General features: G+C 39.1%; 1 protein-coding gene across 1 annotated transcript; it reads right to left on the bottom strand.

Moving 5' to 3' along the window:
- Window positions 1–1,443: 1,443 nt before the first annotated feature.
- Window positions 1,444–14,073, bottom strand: LOC139745585 (lysocardiolipin acyltransferase 1-like). The gene is made up of 6 exons (XM_071655978.1): window positions 13,883–14,073; window positions 11,271–11,280; window positions 10,617–10,805; window positions 10,128–10,259; window positions 2,418–2,549; window positions 1,444–1,952 (listed from the first exon to the last, which is right to left on the bottom strand). The coding sequence occupies exons 1-6, from the start codon at window positions 14,060–14,062 to the stop codon at window positions 1,450–1,452; spliced, it is 1,146 nt and encodes a 381-aa protein (XP_071512079.1). The 5' UTR covers window positions 14,063–14,073; the 3' UTR covers window positions 1,444–1,449.
- Between the last annotated feature and the right edge of the window lie 6,242 nt (window positions 14,074–20,315).

Below are 20,315 nucleotides of genomic sequence, written 5' to 3'. Positions count from 1 at the left end.
AACATTGCATATCGAAGTCCTTACATTTCATATCAACTTCATAACAAAGGACCCAAGTTGTATGGCAAAGATGATTAAACAAAGACATACATTGATAATACAGGTAATACCAATGTGTTTTCATTGATAATGCTCAAAGCTATCACATTCATTTCATACTCACTTCCCCGAGTAAAATGCTACTTGCATCATGTGTTTGAATCCATTTTCAATCAAGATTGCCAAGGTCCTTGATGGTGATTAAAGAACTTTGTCTTTGAATTCTGTTATGTTTGTTTGTATTTCTTTCTGCCAGTCACCTCATGACAGCAGGGCCCTTTACAGAAGTAAATGTTACACGAGTGTAACTAAGAAAGTGAAGTGCTGTGATATTTGAGTTGTCACTGGAAACCGCAATACTCCATCAACGTTGTTTAACACTGGGCACCGCTGCATTAACCATCATCTCTCTCTACGGTAACCTGACAGAGGTAATAGAAAAATTGACTGCTACATGAAGCGATTCACCCCATCATAATACACAGCAGCATTTCATCAAAGCATCATGACTAAACCTCCATTCATTCAGTATAAACCAGGTTCATTTATGCTGGGTGACTGAGATATGATGTGAAGATGAAAAATTCAAAAGCAAGGGTAAAGAGATGCATCATGTTCTTGCCCGCTACTTTCCTAGTTTCTCCTGTATTTCACTTGTCTCATGAGCACACAGATTATGTTCCTCTGCCCTAACGTTTTCTTTATACACCTCTCTCTGTTTCTTGTACATTTATTGTTGGGTAAACAGATGTATTGTTGAAGTTAAACCCATGACGAGAGGGTGATGACTTGCATATTGAGGGTGAACTTTGGTTTAAGCATATTTTAATGATATGAAGTCAGTATTTGACTTGCTTGCTTGGAGAGAACATGGTATGCAATGTTTCTCCTAATAAACCAGGGCCCTGATCATTCAGTGTCAGTTTACATTTCTTTTCTGTTGTCAAGTGTAACAACATGAATCAAATACTGTGGGTGAAACTGGGGCATGGATTCATATCAAATCTATTGTAACTTCCCCTCAACTCTTGTTAAAGCAGTGTAGCCAAACAGATCTATGACGTCAATGAAAATGACTGTAAGAGTCTTCTACTGCAGGCATGATACCAGACATTGTCACTCTGTATACCAGTGGGGTGAGTATTTTGTATGTATTGGTGATAATCAGCCACAGTTCTACTAACTACTACAGTGAAGGCATAAAGTATGTTATGTGAGAATGAAGTGTATCTATATATTGCATATGATTGACTCCAATGACAAAGACACCAATTTTTATACTGAGAAAAAAAATCAGTCTCCTACTAACATAAACAGTCAAACAGTCATTAAAAGAAACAAATTGTGTGATGTGAATCAAGACAGAGTGCGAACACTTGCTCTGGACTAGAAATCATCCCTTTCCATCCACTATGAGCTCCCCAATGAGTTCTGCCCGGTGTGCCACCGGTATACATCCACCGTCAGCTGCTCCATACCACCATAAAAGACATCCACTGCCAGAAAGAAGGAGCCTACAATGAGCATATGCCACCAAGCAATGGAGGTGTACGCCATCAGACACACTAGAAAGACAAGGAAGAGTACCCAGTACACCATGGCACCATACAAGGCAAAGTACACCCCTGGCTCCTCAGCCACGCCCTTCCACCGGTCCCCATCCGCCCCATCCTTCTTCACAAACGAGCGGTCCTTGGTGTAGTAGTCCTGGAGCTGGGTTTCCTTCTCCGCCCATCGCTCCGTGCACCACTTCTCAAAGTCTGTATCCAGAGGAAGGGATCTAACTGGGTAGCGCTTGACATGGAAGTGTACCTCATCAGGTAGAGTACCACAGAAGACATCTATTTCTCCACGGACCGGTATCTGGTCTGGATAGCCAACTGTCACATCATAGATGGCATCAACCATGTCTCCTAGAATGAAAATTGAATGGAAATAGAGAAGTGTGAATTAAAGTGAATATTTTTGGTAATCGCTCTCCCTCCTTCTTCCTTTTTTTTAAAAAAAGAAGACAGGGTTCTTGCAATTAGAGAGATAAGACAGAACCTTATAATAACTCACTTAACTTCAATACTTACCTACCTTAAACATGAAAAATATTTCGTATTAATGTGACTACAAATTTTCCACTGTGACAAAATATTGTCTGTCTCCATTGCTCCTTGAATGGGTGAAATTAATTTGTGACAGTATTTCAACTTTTCTTCCTTTAACAGACACTTTATTATGCAAAAATCAGTTTGGATATTGTGTGACTATTTAACCACATCATCAAAACACATTATTAACTCAAAGGATTTCTACTTTCTTCAGTTGTCTTACAGTGACCTGAGCATTCAGTATATCTTTTACAGTAATAATCACAGCTCCAAACCCACGTTTTCGCAGATGATCCATGATGAACTTGAAACCCGTCGTGCGAGGATGTAAGACATACTCGTATCTTGGCAGATTATTTTTGTCAGCATATGAGTCACTCTTCTCCTTGCTGTTGGGAGCCATGTCAGTCCCTGTAGGATAAGAACAAAATCAGAGGATCCATGTTTCATATCAAACAAATCTAACCAGCTCTAAGCATGCATACAAAGCAAGGTATGCACAGTGGATATCTCCATTTAATTATTCTCATTTTTTAAGCTTCTCAACAGCCTTTTGATCAGAGAGCCTATAGTAGAGGCTACTATGTAATCCCGTGAGATTTTTGTGCCAAAATTGATTTTTTTGCCTAACTTAGTCAATTTGGGGGTGCTGAATCCAAAAAACTTTGGTTCCATTTTTTCCGACCACGTCTTCAGCCGCCATTTTGAATTTCAAAATGGCCGCCATAGCAAACTGTATTTTTATCCATATCTCATTAAGTGAGCATTGTAGAAGCTTTAAATTTGGTGCAAAATGCATGGTTGAGATGTCAAACACACTGGTATATCTTTTTCTGATATTGTAGATTGTTTTGATACATTATGTAGGCTGCCATCTTGAATTTCAAAATGGCCGCCATAGCAAACAATATTTTGAACCATATCTCATACAGTGAGCATTGTAGAAGCTACAAATTTGGTGCAAAATGCATGGTTGTGATGTCAAACACTCTGATATATCATTTTCTGATATTGTGGATTGTTTTGATACAATTCATAGGCTGCCATCTTGAAATTCAAAATGGCCGCCATAGCGTTTTTACCCATACCTCATGTTGCAATTATTGAAGGAGCATCAAATTTTCAGTAATGTACATGCTTGTGGTGTCCAACGTTCCAGTACAGCTGTTTCCTATTGTGGATCATTAGATACGCCACCATCTTGAGATTCAAGATGGTGGCCATATAAAAACATATAAGACTGTGGTAAGCGCCTTAGATAAATTTGCCAAAATTGTCCTAGTTTTCATTTTTCATGAAAACATTCATTTTCATTCGAATTCATTTTCAGGTCACACAGAACGACAGCCAGCTCTTAATTCAAAATGGCCACCATAAATTCAGACTGTAAGGACGAGGTTCCAATGACGTCATCAAGCCATCCTGAGGGGCGAAAACTGCATATGGTAGGGGGGGGGTAGGGGAGGGGTCCTATACCACTTCCCATAGGTGTGGGCAAGCGTGTAAGCATTACATCCCACGTCCCATAATAGCCAGGTATATGTGGTTTGCGTACTGTGTGCTACAGCTATGCGCTTAATACACACGTGATTTGTTTTTGCCTCTCAGGCAATACACTATTTGGTGTCGTGGAACCTCGTTAAAAGTTACATTCAATCCCAGTTATTAAATATCTGTACAAAAGCAAGCATTGATACGATTAAAGGTGATCTTCAAAAACTTGATGCTGCCTCGAGAGAATGAAGACAAACAAGCAAAAGTCTCGCAATGGCAAGAAATGCCATGGTCACCCTACCAGGCATCCCATTCACAAGCTTGTTTGTTGACCACAAAATGAAACAACTCATCAGGAAGCTCATAATTGCTGGATGTGTTTCTGGAATAACATAGAATGAATAAGGAATGTCAATGAGTAGGTTTTTTCCTGATTGCCCTGTGTGGGTCATCCTCAATTATCAAGACTTCCAAGATGCTTACTGCTTTACCGCCAATGATTCTAAAACTACAAAGGAGCAATAATAGCTCAGTTCTGTGGCACTTTCGATGCATCAAAATTCCTCAATGATTTAGAACACCATCACACAAGGGTAATCTCAAAAATTGTCACTGCATTGAAACTGATGAATATGGTGTTTGGCAATCAGGTTCAAGGAGGATATTCTAGAAAGAGATGAAAAGGGAAGTTTTCATGTTCTGTACGAAGAATTTGTATCTGAAAGAATAAAAAAAAATCTATCTGGGCTAATATGAGAAAGGCCAGACATTCAGCTCTTGCAATTGAAATACACCATTTAAGATTGGATCAAAAGTTATTAAGCTTAAGAGGACCAATACCTTCTTATAACACTACGATACAATTATCGGAAGTTATAAGTTCTACTGTTCTAAGTAATTCCACAATCACTCTTCATCTCATAATTTTATGGCCTTCTCCTCATTCTCACTAACAAAGGTTTTTCATACCCATGCCTTAGAAACCCACAAAACTGAGCCAAATAATCAGCCTGAAAGTTGAAATACTGAGCAGTCAATTCCATCTGACACAGATACCACATCACGGGGAAAAAAAAGAAACAAAGGGTTCATCGAAGATGCTATGGGAGCTGTCACCCGTCACAACGAGGAATCAGATATCCTCATTCCATTGCATGTATTAGATGCTACTTCAAGAGCAACAGGGAATTTCAGAGATATTGATGATTATTACGTATAGACACTGACATTTTCATTCTCCTAATTGATCTTTGCTTCTCTTTTAATACTGCATCGCATGTTGTCTACTCCATCACTGGAAAAGGAGATAAAAGTACAATTGACATTGTTGAGAGATTATGTTCTGCAAATTGTTGCGAAAAACAAAGGTCTGCTTGGTCATGCCTTTCATGGTGCAGGCTGAAGTTGAAAATTTGAGGATGTCTCAAAGAGCAGATGGATCAAGAATTCTCTAAGCCTTGAATCATGCAGAATGTGCAATGACACAGTCCATGCTTTCCAGAAGTTGGGCGTGGATGACTTCAACCTGGACAATCTCCCGCTTTGCTCTTGTATAGAGTCTTGATACAACACATCCAGAGAACAAACCTCGTAAACTTTCACAACCTAATTTGTGCCTCTACTTACAGGGGAATAAATATGGTACATTTTAGTTATTTTCAGCGGATAGGCCTATGCATAAACTGTGCAATTAAGTGCTTTGAGCTTCCTACACCAACGGTAGCCACAGAATTCATTATCATGTTCATGTGGCACGAAATGCAAATGCAATTGTTTCTGGAAGAATTTAGAACCAATTCTCCCCATTGTACAGCCCTATACAAGTGCTGTGACTTCAAAAACACATGCAGGGAATGAGCCTAGAAGACATAAACTAAGTAAATATCCCATGAATTTTTAGTACACGGTTAATATTGTTTATTTAAACTCTACAACCAAATCGTCTTAATGGGGGCATTTAGTCACTCAGACAGTTATTGAGGCACTTTTTCCAATTCACAAGTTTTACTCAAATGCAAGCTCTTAAAGGAATGTTTCCCATGGCAGCCATTTTGCATTTCAACATGGCAGTGTACCGACTGGAAGCAGTCCCGCTTACGCAATAATAATACTATTTACTAAAGTGATTGACTTACACATAGGTCCTACATGAAAGTGCTCCAGCATGCTTGAGTTTGCAGGGTAAAGATCTTACAGCACCAAATATGGGTCGAAATCCATCTTGAATTTCAAGAGTGGCAGCCAATGCGAATAATCCATTATTACAGAATGTATAATTATGTGTGTGTGTGTTTGTAAAAGAATGTACAATGTACACCACCATAAACATTGATATGCCAAAAAGTTGCTTGCCATTAGCTGAAAAGCAGTCATTTTGAATGATAAAATGGCAGCCTCAAAAATGATCTGCAATTTTAGGGAGGGGATCAAAGTGCATCTGAATGTTCAACATCATGAGCCCAGTTTATGCCCGAAATGTGAACTTTCTGTATTGGTTACAACATGAAATATGGGTCAAAATATACATTCTGGTATGGCGGCCATTTTGAATTTCAAGATGGCCACCTATAATATCAAAATGGACCATCATTTCAGATAAAGATGTTTCAGAAAGTTTGATAGCATATGCATGCTGTTTTCCCCAAATTAGAACCTATACACAATGCATATGATATGAGATATAGGCCCAATTACACTTGGTATGGTGGCCATTTTGAATTTCAAGATGGCCGCCAACCAAAATGATCCATCATTTAAAACAAAAATGTATATATTAACATGTCTGACATCATAAGTATGCTTTTTGCCCCAAATTTATACTTTTCATGGTGCTTACAACCTGAGACACAGGTAAAAATACATTTAGCTACGGTGGCCATTTTGAATTTCAAGATGGCAGCCCTCAAATTGTATTAAAACAATATACAACATCAGGAAATGGTGTATCAGAATGTCTGACATCATAAACATGATTTTTGCATCAAATTTGAACCTTCTATGGTGCTCACATTATGAGAATTGGGTCAAAATACAGTTTGCTATGGCGGCCATTTTGAAATCCAAAATGGCGGCTGAAGACGTGGTCGAAAAAAATGGAACCAAAGTTTTTTGGATTCAGCACCCCCAAATTGACAAAGTTAGCTAAAAAAATCAATTTTGGCACGAAAATCTCACGGGGTCCAATATTTCGACATGGCAGACCGTACTACTATGTGAACAACTCGAGAAAATAGAACGTCACAATACTGTATGTAAACATGAACATATGATTACAAATCCTAATTCATCTACGTCGAAATCAACCATTCTTAAATATATATGGAGTATTTTATAATTCACCATCAAGATTATTTAAATACATTTCCTGCAAAAACAAGATCTATAACTTTAATTTTCACACACTATTTCACACCTTTCGTTTGTAAATAATTCAACCTGATCAAACTAGAAATGTCGCTACAGCGACTGGTTATACCCCCACCAAACAACATTTCATAAGCTTTGGTCAAAACAACATTTCATAAGCTTTGGTCAAAAAACTGAGGAAGTAGTTAAATCCGCAAGATCTTTCCTTGATCTTCTGCCATTAATACGCCGTTACCATGGCAACGTACTTTCGGGTACTGTCGAATAATACGTCTTGCACATCTACAACCAAAGGCACACATCTGTACCAAGTTTCATGGAAATTGGGCAAAAACTGAGGAAGTAGTTCGCAACACAAAATTTTCCATAATTTTGGCTCATAATATGTGAGCTGTTACCATGGCAACATACTTTTTGTCACTGTCAAGAAATGTGTCATGCTGACCTGTATCCTAAGACAAACATTCAATATGAATTCCATGAGAATTGGAAGAACACTGATGAAGCAGTTTTGCCATGAAGCATTTTGCCCTATATTTTACCAATAACATGCCGTTACCATGGCAACGCACTTTTTGCCACTGCGGAAATATGTGTCTTGCACATTAACATATTCAGATGAACATCTGTACCTAATTTCATAAAAATTGATCAAAAACTGTGGGAGGAGTTCGCGACGCAAGATTTGTACCCATTTTTGCCCATAATATGCCGTTACCATGGCAACGTACTTTTGGGTACTGTCAAAAAATACGTCTTGCACATCTACAACCCAAGGCACACATCTGTGCCAAGTTTTATGGGAATCGGTTGAAAACTGAGGAAGTAGTTCGCGACGCAAGATTTGCAACGGACCGACCGCCCGACCGACCGCCCGACCGACCGCCCGACCGACCGCCCGACCGACCGTCCGCTGATTCCTATATACCCCCTTCAAACTTCGTTTGGCGGGGGTATAAAGAATGTTTATTTTACTGTTTTTCATTTGTTATATGTTGTTAAAGTTTTTTCTTTCACTTGTACTTTACTCAGTAACATTTTCCCATCATTGTTTTTGTTTGTATTGATTATTTTTGTTTTAAGCTGTATACTCCTCACTGTATGATTTGTATAATGATTTTGTATTATTCTGTACTTTTGTTATTAATGTATTACACTTGTAGTTCACAGCCTTGCTGAAAAACAACTTATACCCAATAGTTTTTTTTTCTTTTTTTTTTGCTGTGGTTAAATAAAGAAACTCAATTTCACTTAACCTGATCAAGCTCTAGAAGAAAACCAGCATTGAGCTTCTTTTTACAATCTTTGCAGAGTCAAAGTCTGATTTCTGCATTTATATTTCCCTTTCAATCATTTGACATACATTGCACAATGTGCATCACAGATAGGTGGCAATTCTCCATTTCAGCCCTGAAATAATCCTTGACCTGTTTTACTGCTTTCTTTCAGTCTGCTGGTGATAGTTACGAACTTACGATTTCTCTTTGAGAAGTCTAGACTTTGCAACCATAAATTCCTCGCATTGCTCTTCATAAAATTTGTTTGCTTTTGATGTAAACTTTGTAATCCCAATGATGATTTCAAGTGGAAATACATGAAGTGAAGTAAAATGAAATACATGTAAAATTAAATATTTAACATATCAATAGAAACAAAGGCAGAGAATTAAAACATATCTGGTTTTGATGAAATCAGATTTAAAGGGACTGTACAGTACTGGTTGAGGTGAGGATTCAGGTTTATAACATTTTTGGGTGAGATAATGAGAAATGTCTCATGAAATATGAAAGAGCATGTAATTTCATGAAGGATTCAACATTTATTTGATGAAAATTGGCCTTGAAATGGCTGAGATATATTCAAACTAGATATATCGCTACGGCGACTGATATGCCTCCGCCATAATGCATGGTTCTCCTAATAGGTCTATAGTACAATGTCTTGACAATGTGTGATGACAGTTTCACACAATTGGCAAAATATTAAAATGACAGGTTTGACACAAATGTGCTGAATGTTCACTTTCCTAGAACTAGGTTCAATTGGATGAATGATTAAAATGTCAGAGTGCAGGTATTTGGGGAGCTGATGATTTTTACTTGACTTTTGACCCTTTTATAAGTTTATGCATTGAGTAATTTTCAAGGTATTGAGAAAAAGTATAATTTCAGTATCAAATGGGAAAATAGCGTTATCTAAACCTGGCCTTTGACCTTTGACCTCACAGTTCCAAAGAGAATCACTGTTAGGTTGAACATGCATAAATATGTAAGTTTCATGATGATACCTTGAGTTACTTTTGAGATATGGAGGAAAAAGTGCAATTCAGCACTTTCACTTCACCTTTGACCTTTTGGCAAGAAACTTCCCACAGAATATATATTGGGTAATACATGTATACATCAAGTTAAAAAAAAAACCTTCAGGCATTGCATAAATATAAGGAAAGTAGTGATATTTTGAGGAGTTGACCTTGACCTTTGACCCCCTGACCTTTGAACCATGACCCCCAACTTCCCTAGATAATCACTGCCCATTGGAACAAGCATATATACTAAGTTCCATGAAGATACCTTGAACCATTTGCGAGATATGGAGAAAAACATGAATTTTCAACCTTTTTTTTCCACAAAATAACCTGTGACCTTTGACCTTTGACCCTGTGACCCTAAAATTCAAACAAAGTATCATCCCCCCAGGATATACCCTCATACCAAGTTTGATGTAAAACCCCCACACGGTTCTTGAGATATCGACAAAAACAAAACGGGACGGACGTACGTACGTACGGACGGACGGACGGACGGACGACCCGAAAACATAATGCCTCCGGCCACTTCATTGGCGGAGGCATAAAAAGTGATCCTAATAAAATTGACAGGCCATGACTTTTATTAGTGTTTCTTTGTTTTACCTTGTTTTTAGATATCTCAGTCATTTCAAAACTGATTTTCCTCAAATAAACTTTTGATTCCCCTTGGAATTGTATGCTCCTTAACATTTCATATGGTAGTTTCTAAATATCTCGCAAAATGTTACTAGCTGAATCCTCACCTCAATTCAGCTCTCGCATACATGTAGCACTGTACAGTAGAAGGTGGAACTGCTTGAGATGAACCAACCTCTTACCTTCCGGGAACATGAAGTACTGAGCAGTGTATTGGGTGTCACAGAAGTAGTCCAGTAGCATTGTAAGCCACGCTTTGTCCTGGTCCCACTTACGCTTCAGGAAGATGTAGCAGGCAATCTGCATTGCCCATCCTTTACAAACATGACAAGAAGTGATCTCATACTACATTTGTTCTGACGATTTATGAGCATCAGTTAATTCCATGACAAATTCCAAGTTAGTATTTTCCTTGCGTGATAAGTCTTCTGGCTGACATGGTAAATTAGTGATATTAATTATATTTTTGTCTAGATAGCAGGCAATGAAATCTAATCACATTAATTCCCATACCTTAAACCAATAATAACCACTAGACTTGTAAAGACAGATCTCTAGCAGTAATTCACCTCTCTATACCCTACTGTCAAAACTGAATACAGTGTATTTGAATACCATACTACTGTGACATGCTTCTAGTGGAAAATGGCCAAAGTGCTAGGACCACTTACCCACACCAGGTATGTGCCTGAGGTCATTTTTTAGTATGATCTTCTCGGAGCGGATGGAGCTATGTGCAAAGAGAGGTTTCCAGAAGAACATCCAGTCCAGCCGGCACCGATGGTTCATAATGATCACACTCCGCTCTGATTTACTCAGCTTGTCACCTGTCACCTTAGTCTTCACTCCAAAGAACACCTCTGAGGGATGAACACAGTCACAAACATCAACAATGAATTACACAGTCCTGTCAAAGGATCACAAAACAACTTCAAAACATATACTGTAAAGTACAAAATGTTCATGAATTGGAGCCGACAGCCTTTTTCCTAGAATGAAGTGTTTATGAATGGCCACTGGCATTTAATGCATATATAGCATAGACAAGAACTTTCAAATGCATTTTGATTTCACAAATTTTGGTTCTCACAGAATTTGCAAAATTAAAATGCATACAAAAATTTGTGTTTTTTTTCACTTCTGGTTCTATGATTTGTGAATACTTGAGCCACAACTGATTTATATTGTGCTCTCATTATTGATCAATTAAAATGTATATGTACAATGTATATTTGTTTCTTTGTATATTCATTTACTTCATCAACTTCACTCACTTCATAAATTCCACTTCTTTTAAAGTCATTTTATTCACTGAACTGACTTACCAAGTAGAAGCTGTTATCCCCAGGAGGCCCAGTATAGTGGCATGGACAAAACAAAGAAATGACAATATTGTAACAGCATTATGGATTATTTTTTTCTAAAAAGGTTTGATAGCTGCAATTTGGAGTTTTATCAAACCAAAAGGAACAAGAGACCCGCGGGTCTAGTGCTCACCTGAGTATCGCAAGTTCACCTTTCACGCAGTCACTAATCTAAATTACACACAGCTCTACCAAAATTTGACCAGGCATTCTCAAGTAGAAGACGAACATGTACAATTAGGGCCAAAATTCGCCCCCTCCCCCCATAGTATCAATTTTAGCTCTATCACTTCTGGTTACTATAGAAGAACACTTTTTTTAAAAGATTCCTTAATTTCGGGGGATGGGGGGGGGGGGGGGGTAGGAGCATGGTGCCCATTTTAAAAAATTGAGATCTTAACCCCCTGGGCCTAGGGATGCTACATGTCAAGTTTGGTGAACATCCATCATGAGGTTTTCAAGAAGAAGATGAAAATGTACAATTTAGGCCCTAATTTGGACCTCCCCACCCCTCCTCCCTGCCTGCCTGCAAGGGGGCACCCCTGGATCTGCTATCAAACAAACTTGAAACTGCAGTCATTAATGTAGGGCCTACTAACTCATAGTACTAACTTAGCTCTATCACCTCTGACTCTAGAGAAGATTTTTAAAGATTCCTTAATTTTGGGAGGTTTGGGTCCCTTGGGGCCCTCCAGGTGGGACACGGTGCCCATTTTAACAAATTGAGATCCTACACCCCTATGGATGCTACCTGCCAAGTTTGGTGAAAATTGGTCATGGGGTTCACAAGAAGAAGATGAAAATGTACAATTTAGGCTCCATTAGGATCCCTCCCCACCCTCCTCCCCTGGGTCCCAAGGGGGGCAGCCCTGATTCTGCCATGAACAAACTTGAAACTACAGTCATCAATGTACTAACTCATAGTATCAACTTAGCTCTATCACTTCTGGTTCTAGAGAAGAAGACTTTAAAAGATACCTTAATTTTGGGGGGGTTGGGCCCCCTGGGGGCCCCCTGGGGGCCCCCTGGGTGGGGCATGGTGCCCATTTTAACAAATTGAGATCTTAACCCCCTAGGGATGCTACCTGCCAAGTTTGGTGAAAATTCATCATGAGGTTTTCAAGAAGATAATGAAACTGTACAATTTAGGCCCCATTTGGACTGCCCCAAGGGGGGCACCCCTGGATCTGCCATGAACAAACTTGAAACTACAGTCATTAATGTACTAACTCATAGTATTAACTTAGCTCTATCACTTCTGGTTCTAGAGAAGAAGATTTTTAAAGATTTCTTAATTTTGAGGGTTTCAGGGCCCCCTGGGGGCCCCTTGGGTGGGGCATGGTGCCCATTTTTTAAAAATTGAGATCCCAACCCCCTAGGGATGCTACCTGCCAAGTTTGGTGAAAATTGGTCTTGGGGTTTTCAAGAAGAAGATGAAAATGTAAAAAGTTTACGCACGACGGACGACGCACGACGGACGCTGGACGAAGAGCAATCGCAATAGCTCAGGTGAGCTAAAAATAAAATAATGCTCAGCTGACTGACATTGCTCAACATTGCAGCGGCTCAATTGAAAAAATTGTCAAACTTTGCTGACTGAGCAGTATGATCATGTTCAGATGCAGGAGAGAAACACTCCAGCATACACTTAAGAACTATGCTGGTGTCATCAAGATGATCTTTGGACATATATCACCATGCTAAAACAGAGTTAGAACTACCAATATTGTGACTACATTTACCCACCTTACCTTGGGGAGCTCTACTTAATCTAACATGAATGGCAGCATGATCAACCACTGAGAATGGGTGACACCACTATTATGAAGTCTAATCGTCTAACGCTACATGGCTGAAGTTGTTATGTTAGTTGTATTTCACATACTATGCAATGTAACTTACAAGTACATATCACATAATGTTCATCGTATGATTTTGTGACAGAAATAAATCAAATCATACAAACCAGAGAAAGGAAACATCATTCCTAGCTGTATTACCAGCATAACTACAACTGTATGAATACTTGAGAAGAAGCATATGGTTGACAAAAAAAGTGGGTTGTCTCTGTGTACATCCCACAAAGGGTTAATTTTGCAGCAAGACAAATAGGTAGGGTTTATGTATTTTGGCAGCCTGCAATTCAGTGAAATAGCAAGTTATTGCTACAACGTGCCACATCCCGAAATGAAATTCAAAACCCTTGTTTCTGTACATCTGAGAACTTTACATCTGTGGTACTGCATACATCCATGAGCACCAATCTAGCACCATGTGCTTAATCATCACTTCAATCGCAACATACTGCAAAAGTGGACATTTTCAAGGTGTTGAAATTTTTCGCGAATTTTGCACAACAAGAAAATAGCACGGCATGAAATTTTCACAAATTGCCACAGGCATCCTATGTATTAAAGTGTGAACTTTCGCATGCACATTGATTTTGCGAATCTTGGCTGTCGTGAAATTCATTAAATTAAAATGCATGCAAAAATTTCTGGTTTTACAGTACTGGTATCTGATGACATCAAAGCAGAAGAATTAAGAACAAATGATGCACAAATTTAACTCACAATGGGCAAGGTTAGCCAGAGTGCCATGAGATTGTCATTGATGTGTCGATAAAGGTGGGGCTTGATGAACATGAGGGGAACTATTGGTCCCATCATTAGCATGGAGCCAAGGAAGCCGGTAGACATCAGCATGAAAGTGAAGATCGCACCGCCGACCTTGTTGCGTAGAATCCCACTCATGGTTATGGCAAGATGTCAGCTTGGTCTAGCTGTGGGAGGTTGGGAGTGATAAATCATGATTGTAATAAGGAGCATTGAATCAACAGCTTCTGCTGCACACATTCTTTGAATTGACCATAGTATTTACTCAGTTTTAGGTTGTTGATGCCATCAAATATATGGTAAACTATATCACAACACGGAAAAGGTCAAGAAGAAAATTAAAACATGACAAAAACACCTTCCAAGTAACAAAATTCACATAAAACAATGACAGTCTGACTCTCCGACATCCATACTAAACCAGTATTGTACAGGTGAGCCAATAAAACATACACATGGTATCAATTTTTGATTTGTTCTTCTCAGGAAATCTGCTTTATTTCAAAGCTGATGACGGTCATATTTCTTGGTCATACTCAAAATGTGGTGATTTCACATGAATCCGAATTCAGAATGGTAAGTGTCACAATATATAGCAGTGACACTCAATTATAAAAACATCAGTATTTATGTCCATGTAGAGTTGTGAACAATCTTAACTGATGGAATTTGTAACCTTTGAATAATCTTTCACTCAATTAATTTAAAACAAAGAAAAGAGCAAAGATGTAATAACACACCCATCTATACATTGTAGCTGTCAGGCAATACAACATGCCACAGAATTTATCCATGTACTGTCAACATCAGTATGGTAACGTTATCTCATAACAATGACTCAGGCCTCGGTTTCATGAAAAATATCTAATTCGATCAGTGGATCACAAAAATCTCTCCTCCCATACACAATATGAGAAGTACGAACAGTTTATGTCATCCTTTCATGTGGTTAAAGTACCTCAAAAGCAGGCAACTGCACTACGGCACAGACAGACCCTTTCTGAGCCAAAGCAAAATTCAGAAAGACTTCTTCATGTCCTCCTCCCCCCCCCCCCCCCACCTTTATTTTGCCATACCACTCTACACTACCCTATCCTTGCTTGTTAGCTTCAAACAGATGCACGCAATCCCCAAAACTTCCAAATGTGTGAGCATGATGTGTGCATCCATGCATTGATGGGCTATGAAGGATATTAAAGCACTGTAGAGGGGTATGACTACATGTCACAAAACGCTGCATGGATATGCAATGATGCAACAATGTCAGATAAAAACAATATTAGGGTATGATTTTTCTTCAGTTTGTCTCCCTCTGCACAGATGAAATTTGTAAGATTGCAAAGTCCTGCTGATCTACATTTTAACAAACATGTTGGAAAAAAGAACTCAGCAGGAATCGAACCCGTCATCTACTGCGTTCCGGGCACTGACACTACCACCAGGCTATCCCTGATTGCCGGCAGTGACACAATGAAAGCCATACGGATGACAGATTAGATTGCTGTTGTTGGTTCCTTTTTTCCACACACAACACCTTTGCTCTGAGAGTTTCATCACTGCTGGTTTTGAAGAGAACAGTTAATTTACTTGCTGATCTGCTATATCTTATGGAGATAACGCCTGGGAGACATACCTTACTGCCTGTGGAGAGTTGATCTGCATATATAGGCCTACATAAATTTGTATGATTGCATTATTGGCGGCAGACTCCATTTACATTTATGTGGACATTGCTACATCAAAGCGGTGACTTGCTGGATAAATACTTGCAGGATTATCATACACACATTGACTGGACGCAGTCATCCTAATGTCTAGATTCTACCACTGTGGATTTATTGCATTTGGATCTACAGCAAGGTGCTTCATAAGCATTTGCCTGATTGCCTCAGGCAAGTGAAAATCTAAGATGGACAAGTGTTTTGAAACAATGAGTATTTTATAACTGCTTGCCCGAATTGGGAAAGCAAAAAGTTTTGAAGCCACCTCAGGGTGCTACATAACTTCTTTTTACCACTTGCCAGGTCAGGCAAGCAGATTCTTGAATTGTTGCAGAACGCTTGCTCGAGCATGAATTTTAATTGACATGCATTTCCAATCAAATAACTTATATAAAAACATCACTTCTAAGTCAAGTGCTTAAAGGTACTGTTTACCATTTGGAGCAGTCATTTAAAAATGTTTGAGTTATCACATTTGATGCATATGTGTTGGTCAGTTGTATCACAAGACATCCTACCATGTAACTTTTGTTGTTGTTGTAATAATGCCTAAGATATAAGGAGATATCATTATTTTTCTCCATAAACCATTACTGTAGACGGTTTACATGAAACATTTTTATTACAACTATTGTTCACATTTTGTATATTTAACAATACTTAACATTGCTGATTCAAATTTATACATTGTTTGTCGCTATCCCTAACTCACATTTTAGAACTATTTCTAAGCACTATTTCTAAAAAACACAATCATTTTTAAATAAACAGCATACATTGATTGGCACATTAGAGTAGCAAACTTTGTTTAATCGAGTTATTATCATTATTGTTATTACTTATTTCGCCATGTGATACCATTGCAATCATAACATACATACACAGGGGTATGGAGTGTTTGCATTGGGGCTTCTTCACAATATTTACATACGTGTTGGAAAGTTGTTGAAATGAAATTAAAGTGCATTGCATCACTAAATTGTCATTATCTTTGGGCCTCTGTATAGTTGACTGCAGGTTTGAAGGGGGAAGACAAATTTTATAAATGTGGCTTTAAAACTTTTTGCTTTCCCAATTTTGGCAAGCATTTTTCTTATTGTTTCAAAACACTTTGGTTTCCACTTGCCCTACGCAATTGGGCAAGTGCTTATGTAGCACCCTGCACCTTTTTTCCAACCCCTCCCCCTCCCCCACAAACCCACAGTCAACCATATGGAGTCCCAAAGATAAATGACTGTTTATTCCAATGATTGTGTTTTATTAAGCCCTAACTTAAACAAGTAAATCATTTACTTATAGTTTTGGACTTTTTTGGGTAAGTAAATTTCATGTTCACATGGGCAAGTGTTCAACAATAATTAGAAAATCTGCTTGCCTGATGACCTGGTAAGTGGTAAAAAGAAGTTATGTAGATTTCTATGGAGCACCCTTAACAGCAGGGAGGTGAGACCTCCCTGGTAACAGTAACCTGTGCCCTCTGATTTGGTCCGAGTGAATCATTTTTCTGTGCATCGCGGATCATTCATTCAAATCCACTAATCAGTGCTATCGACAATCATTCATCTGTGCATCAAATATTGTTTTTTTGGACATATCCTGGGTGGGGATTTCTTCAAAATATTGGACAATAAAGGGACTGTACAGTACTGGTTGAGGTGGGGATTCATGTTTTGAACATTCCTAAGTGAGATAATGAGAAACCTTTTATGACTGACAGTCGCCACGTCTGCACTCAAGCATTGCCGCGCCGCCGCGCCTGGCGACACTCGCGCCAGTAATCGCTCGCATTTCAGCATTCGCATGGGTCGTTTGACATCGCATTTAAATCCATGATTTTAGATATGATGCCTCAAACCGATTTTGCTCAAATTTCGTGAGTAACTAGGAAACTTGTGAAGCTTTATGGACATAATCAAACAAATTGCCGCAGTCCTTTCATTTTCGCGTTGCATTGCAAAAAAGCGTGGAGACTCCTTAAGGGGTGCCCTGGGGGTTACTTATAAGGGGGACGGGGTTACTTATAAGGGGGACGGGTTACTTACCGGTATAAGGAGGGGCCCCCCTTGTGAGTGGGTTTCCCGAACTGATACAGTAATACAGTAGAAACTATCTGTCTAGACCTATGTCTTGGCCTTTAAATTACAGTGATAACTACTGATGGCAAAGTACATGATTTACCTTAGCTCGGACTTGAGGCTCCGCCTCTGCCTCTGGCTGACTTGGGTGTGCTGGCTGGCTAGCTGCACAGAAGAGATGATTGTGCCCTGCCCTTGAAGTTGTGCCTGTGGGATCACGGAGGTAGTCGTGCCGTGGCTCTCTTGCTCAGCACTAAATTACAATCAGTTTCCAGAAACTTTTTTTTTTTCAAGTAGGGGCTAGACTGAGAAAGTTACTCTCCCTCTGCCATGTACCGACAGCTAAAACTGCAGCATTAGTACAACTGGCTTAATTAAAGAACATTACAGCCTGTGCGATCCGACGACGCTATTGGAAAAAGAACGACCCGATGAGGTTGTTACAAATCACCCGATTGTCGCCCCATCCAGCGGCCAGATCAGAGCTAGCTAGCTGAGTGTAGGCAGTTGAGTATGTCACGCGTGGCGTGGATGTGATGTCGATGGATGCAGCAGCGCTGCAGCTGGGTCATCACTGTATTGACTGTACAAACTTACCTCAATCGCATGAGATACACAATGTACTAGGGATGGGTGCAGGGGTGAGTATGGAACGCCATATAATATGTTGCAAAAGTCGAAGGGTTTTCTTTGCTCAACTACTGATCAGTGTGGTCCCGGAAGCGTTTTCTTTAAGACGGCACAGATTGGGGCATGGCGCGTGTTAAACCTATGGGAAAAACGTTGGGTTAGGGTTTTTGGTTAGGGTTAGGGTTAGGGTTAGGGTTAGGGTTGGGGTTAGGGTTAGGGTTAGGGTTAGGGTTAGGGTTAGGGTTAGGGTTTGATGGTTAGGGTTAGGATTAGGATTAGGGTTAGGTTTAGGGATAGGGTCCCCAATAGATTTTTAGGGTCCCCAATCTGCGCCGTCTAAAAAAAACAATTAAAATCTCATCTCTTCTCACTAGGAAGGCGACCATGGCGACCGTGGCGATCTGTGACGATTTAACAAATCGTGGCGCGATCGCCGTCCGTCTCCATTTTTTGGCCTTCGAGGCGATTACACTACGGTTTCTCGACGCTCAACCTGCGCTGTAGGCGATAGTGTCACGATAATGCTACGGGTGCTGTTCGTTGAAGGTTCGCTATTCCGAGGGTTCGTTATTCCGAAGGGTCGTTAATCCGAAACACACAAATTCCCTATACCTAGAGGCTCGTTAATCCGAAAATGAAAAAGGGTTCGTTAATCCGAAAATTTGTGGCGTGTAATTCCGAAGGTTCGTTATTCCGAAGATTCATTAATCCGAAAATGAAATTCGGAACAATGAACCTTACATTCGGAATAACGAATCTTCGGACTAAAGAGCCTTCGGAATAACGAACCTCCGAAATAACGAGCTGTAACCCTCGACGCTGCCACGTTTTTGCCGCTTTTCCATACAAGCCGACGACGAGACGCCCTGCTTCTGCGATCAAAGCGATCGTATTGCTATATTCAATTCAATTCAATTTTTCAATTCAATGTGGATTATTGTGCAAATATAAAAAAACATAAAATAACAATCCAGCAGCTCGAAGGCTAATACGATTGCTTTACATTATAATCATAAAAAAAATAAAAATTACGCTGATAGTATAAGCATCAAGTGAAGATTAAGAAAAAAAGAAAGATATTATGCACATCAGACCTGAGCATCAAAAAATGGGATAGGTGAGAGCATTGCACAACAGGTAAGGAGACCCAATGTTAGCAGCCCTGAAGTTATCATATCATAAGCCCGTAAATCATTAATAAAAAGGAGGATAGAAAAGGGAAATAAATTCAAATAGTAGGAAAAAGGAGACGGAATTTTAAATTGAGGGGGAAACCTAAAAATTATTACCGGTTGACATATACAAATTTCAATACCATTCAAAACGTGAGAAAAATAAATAAATGAACAAAAGATAAGGGAAAGCAATGTGTTTCCCACGGTTAATGAAAGGGGAAAAAAGCCGATTGAGATGGCACAAAATATGACAGATGACCAGACAAATGCGTACAGAATCATATCATAAAAAAGTAAAACAAAAAATACTTCATATTACATTTGAATATCATATCACTCTTACAAATGTCTTCCCTTGACCACGTTGACCTTATAAAAAATCCAACTATTTCAACCCTTCCAAACCTCACTATTTAAACATTATTATTAATGCAATCATCTCTATAAGTTATAAAAACAAATCAAAATCTAAATAACCCTACACTTTAACCCTCTCAAAGTCATTCACAGACGGCGCCACCAACCCCAACACAAAAAAGAAAAAAATACATATAAAATACATTAAAATCATAATTTCCCTCTGCAATTTCATATCATTTCACATGTCACTGTATATTTTGCTATACGTATATACATCAAGATAAAACAACTCAAACTCCAAATAATCTCTTCCTCGGACTTTCCCTATGGGGGCGCTATAACAACACACACACACACACACATAGTGACACACACACACACACACACACACAATGCATTAGAGCCATGATATTATTTTGACAAACAAATG

This window comes from Diadema antillarum, unplaced genomic scaffold, assembly GCF_040938485.1.
Source record: "Diadema antillarum isolate AM-2024a unplaced genomic scaffold, OU_Dant_1.0 seq00001279_RagTag, whole genome shotgun sequence".
NCBI lineage: Eukaryota > Metazoa > Echinodermata > Echinoidea > Diadematoida > Diadematidae > Diadema > Diadema antillarum.
Note: the sequence above shows the minus strand (reverse complement) of the source record. Positions and strands in the feature narration are given on the sequence as shown.

What these genes read in the sequence shown, in the direction of transcription:
- LOC139745585 (XM_071655978.1), bottom strand. Translation starts at nt 14,062, where the DNA reads ATGAGTGGGATTCTACGCAACAAGGTCGGCGGTGCGATCTTCACTTTC. An exon ending in CAGGCACATACCTGGTGTGG is followed by an intron (nt 10,260 to 10,616) that starts GTAAGTGGTCCT and finishes ATGTTTGTAAAG; the next exon opens with GATGGGCAATGCAGATTGCC. An exon ending in GTACTTCATGTTCCCGGAAG is followed by an intron (nt 2,550 to 10,127) that starts GTAAGAGGTTGG and finishes CTTATCCTACAG; the next exon opens with GGACTGACATGGCTCCCAAC.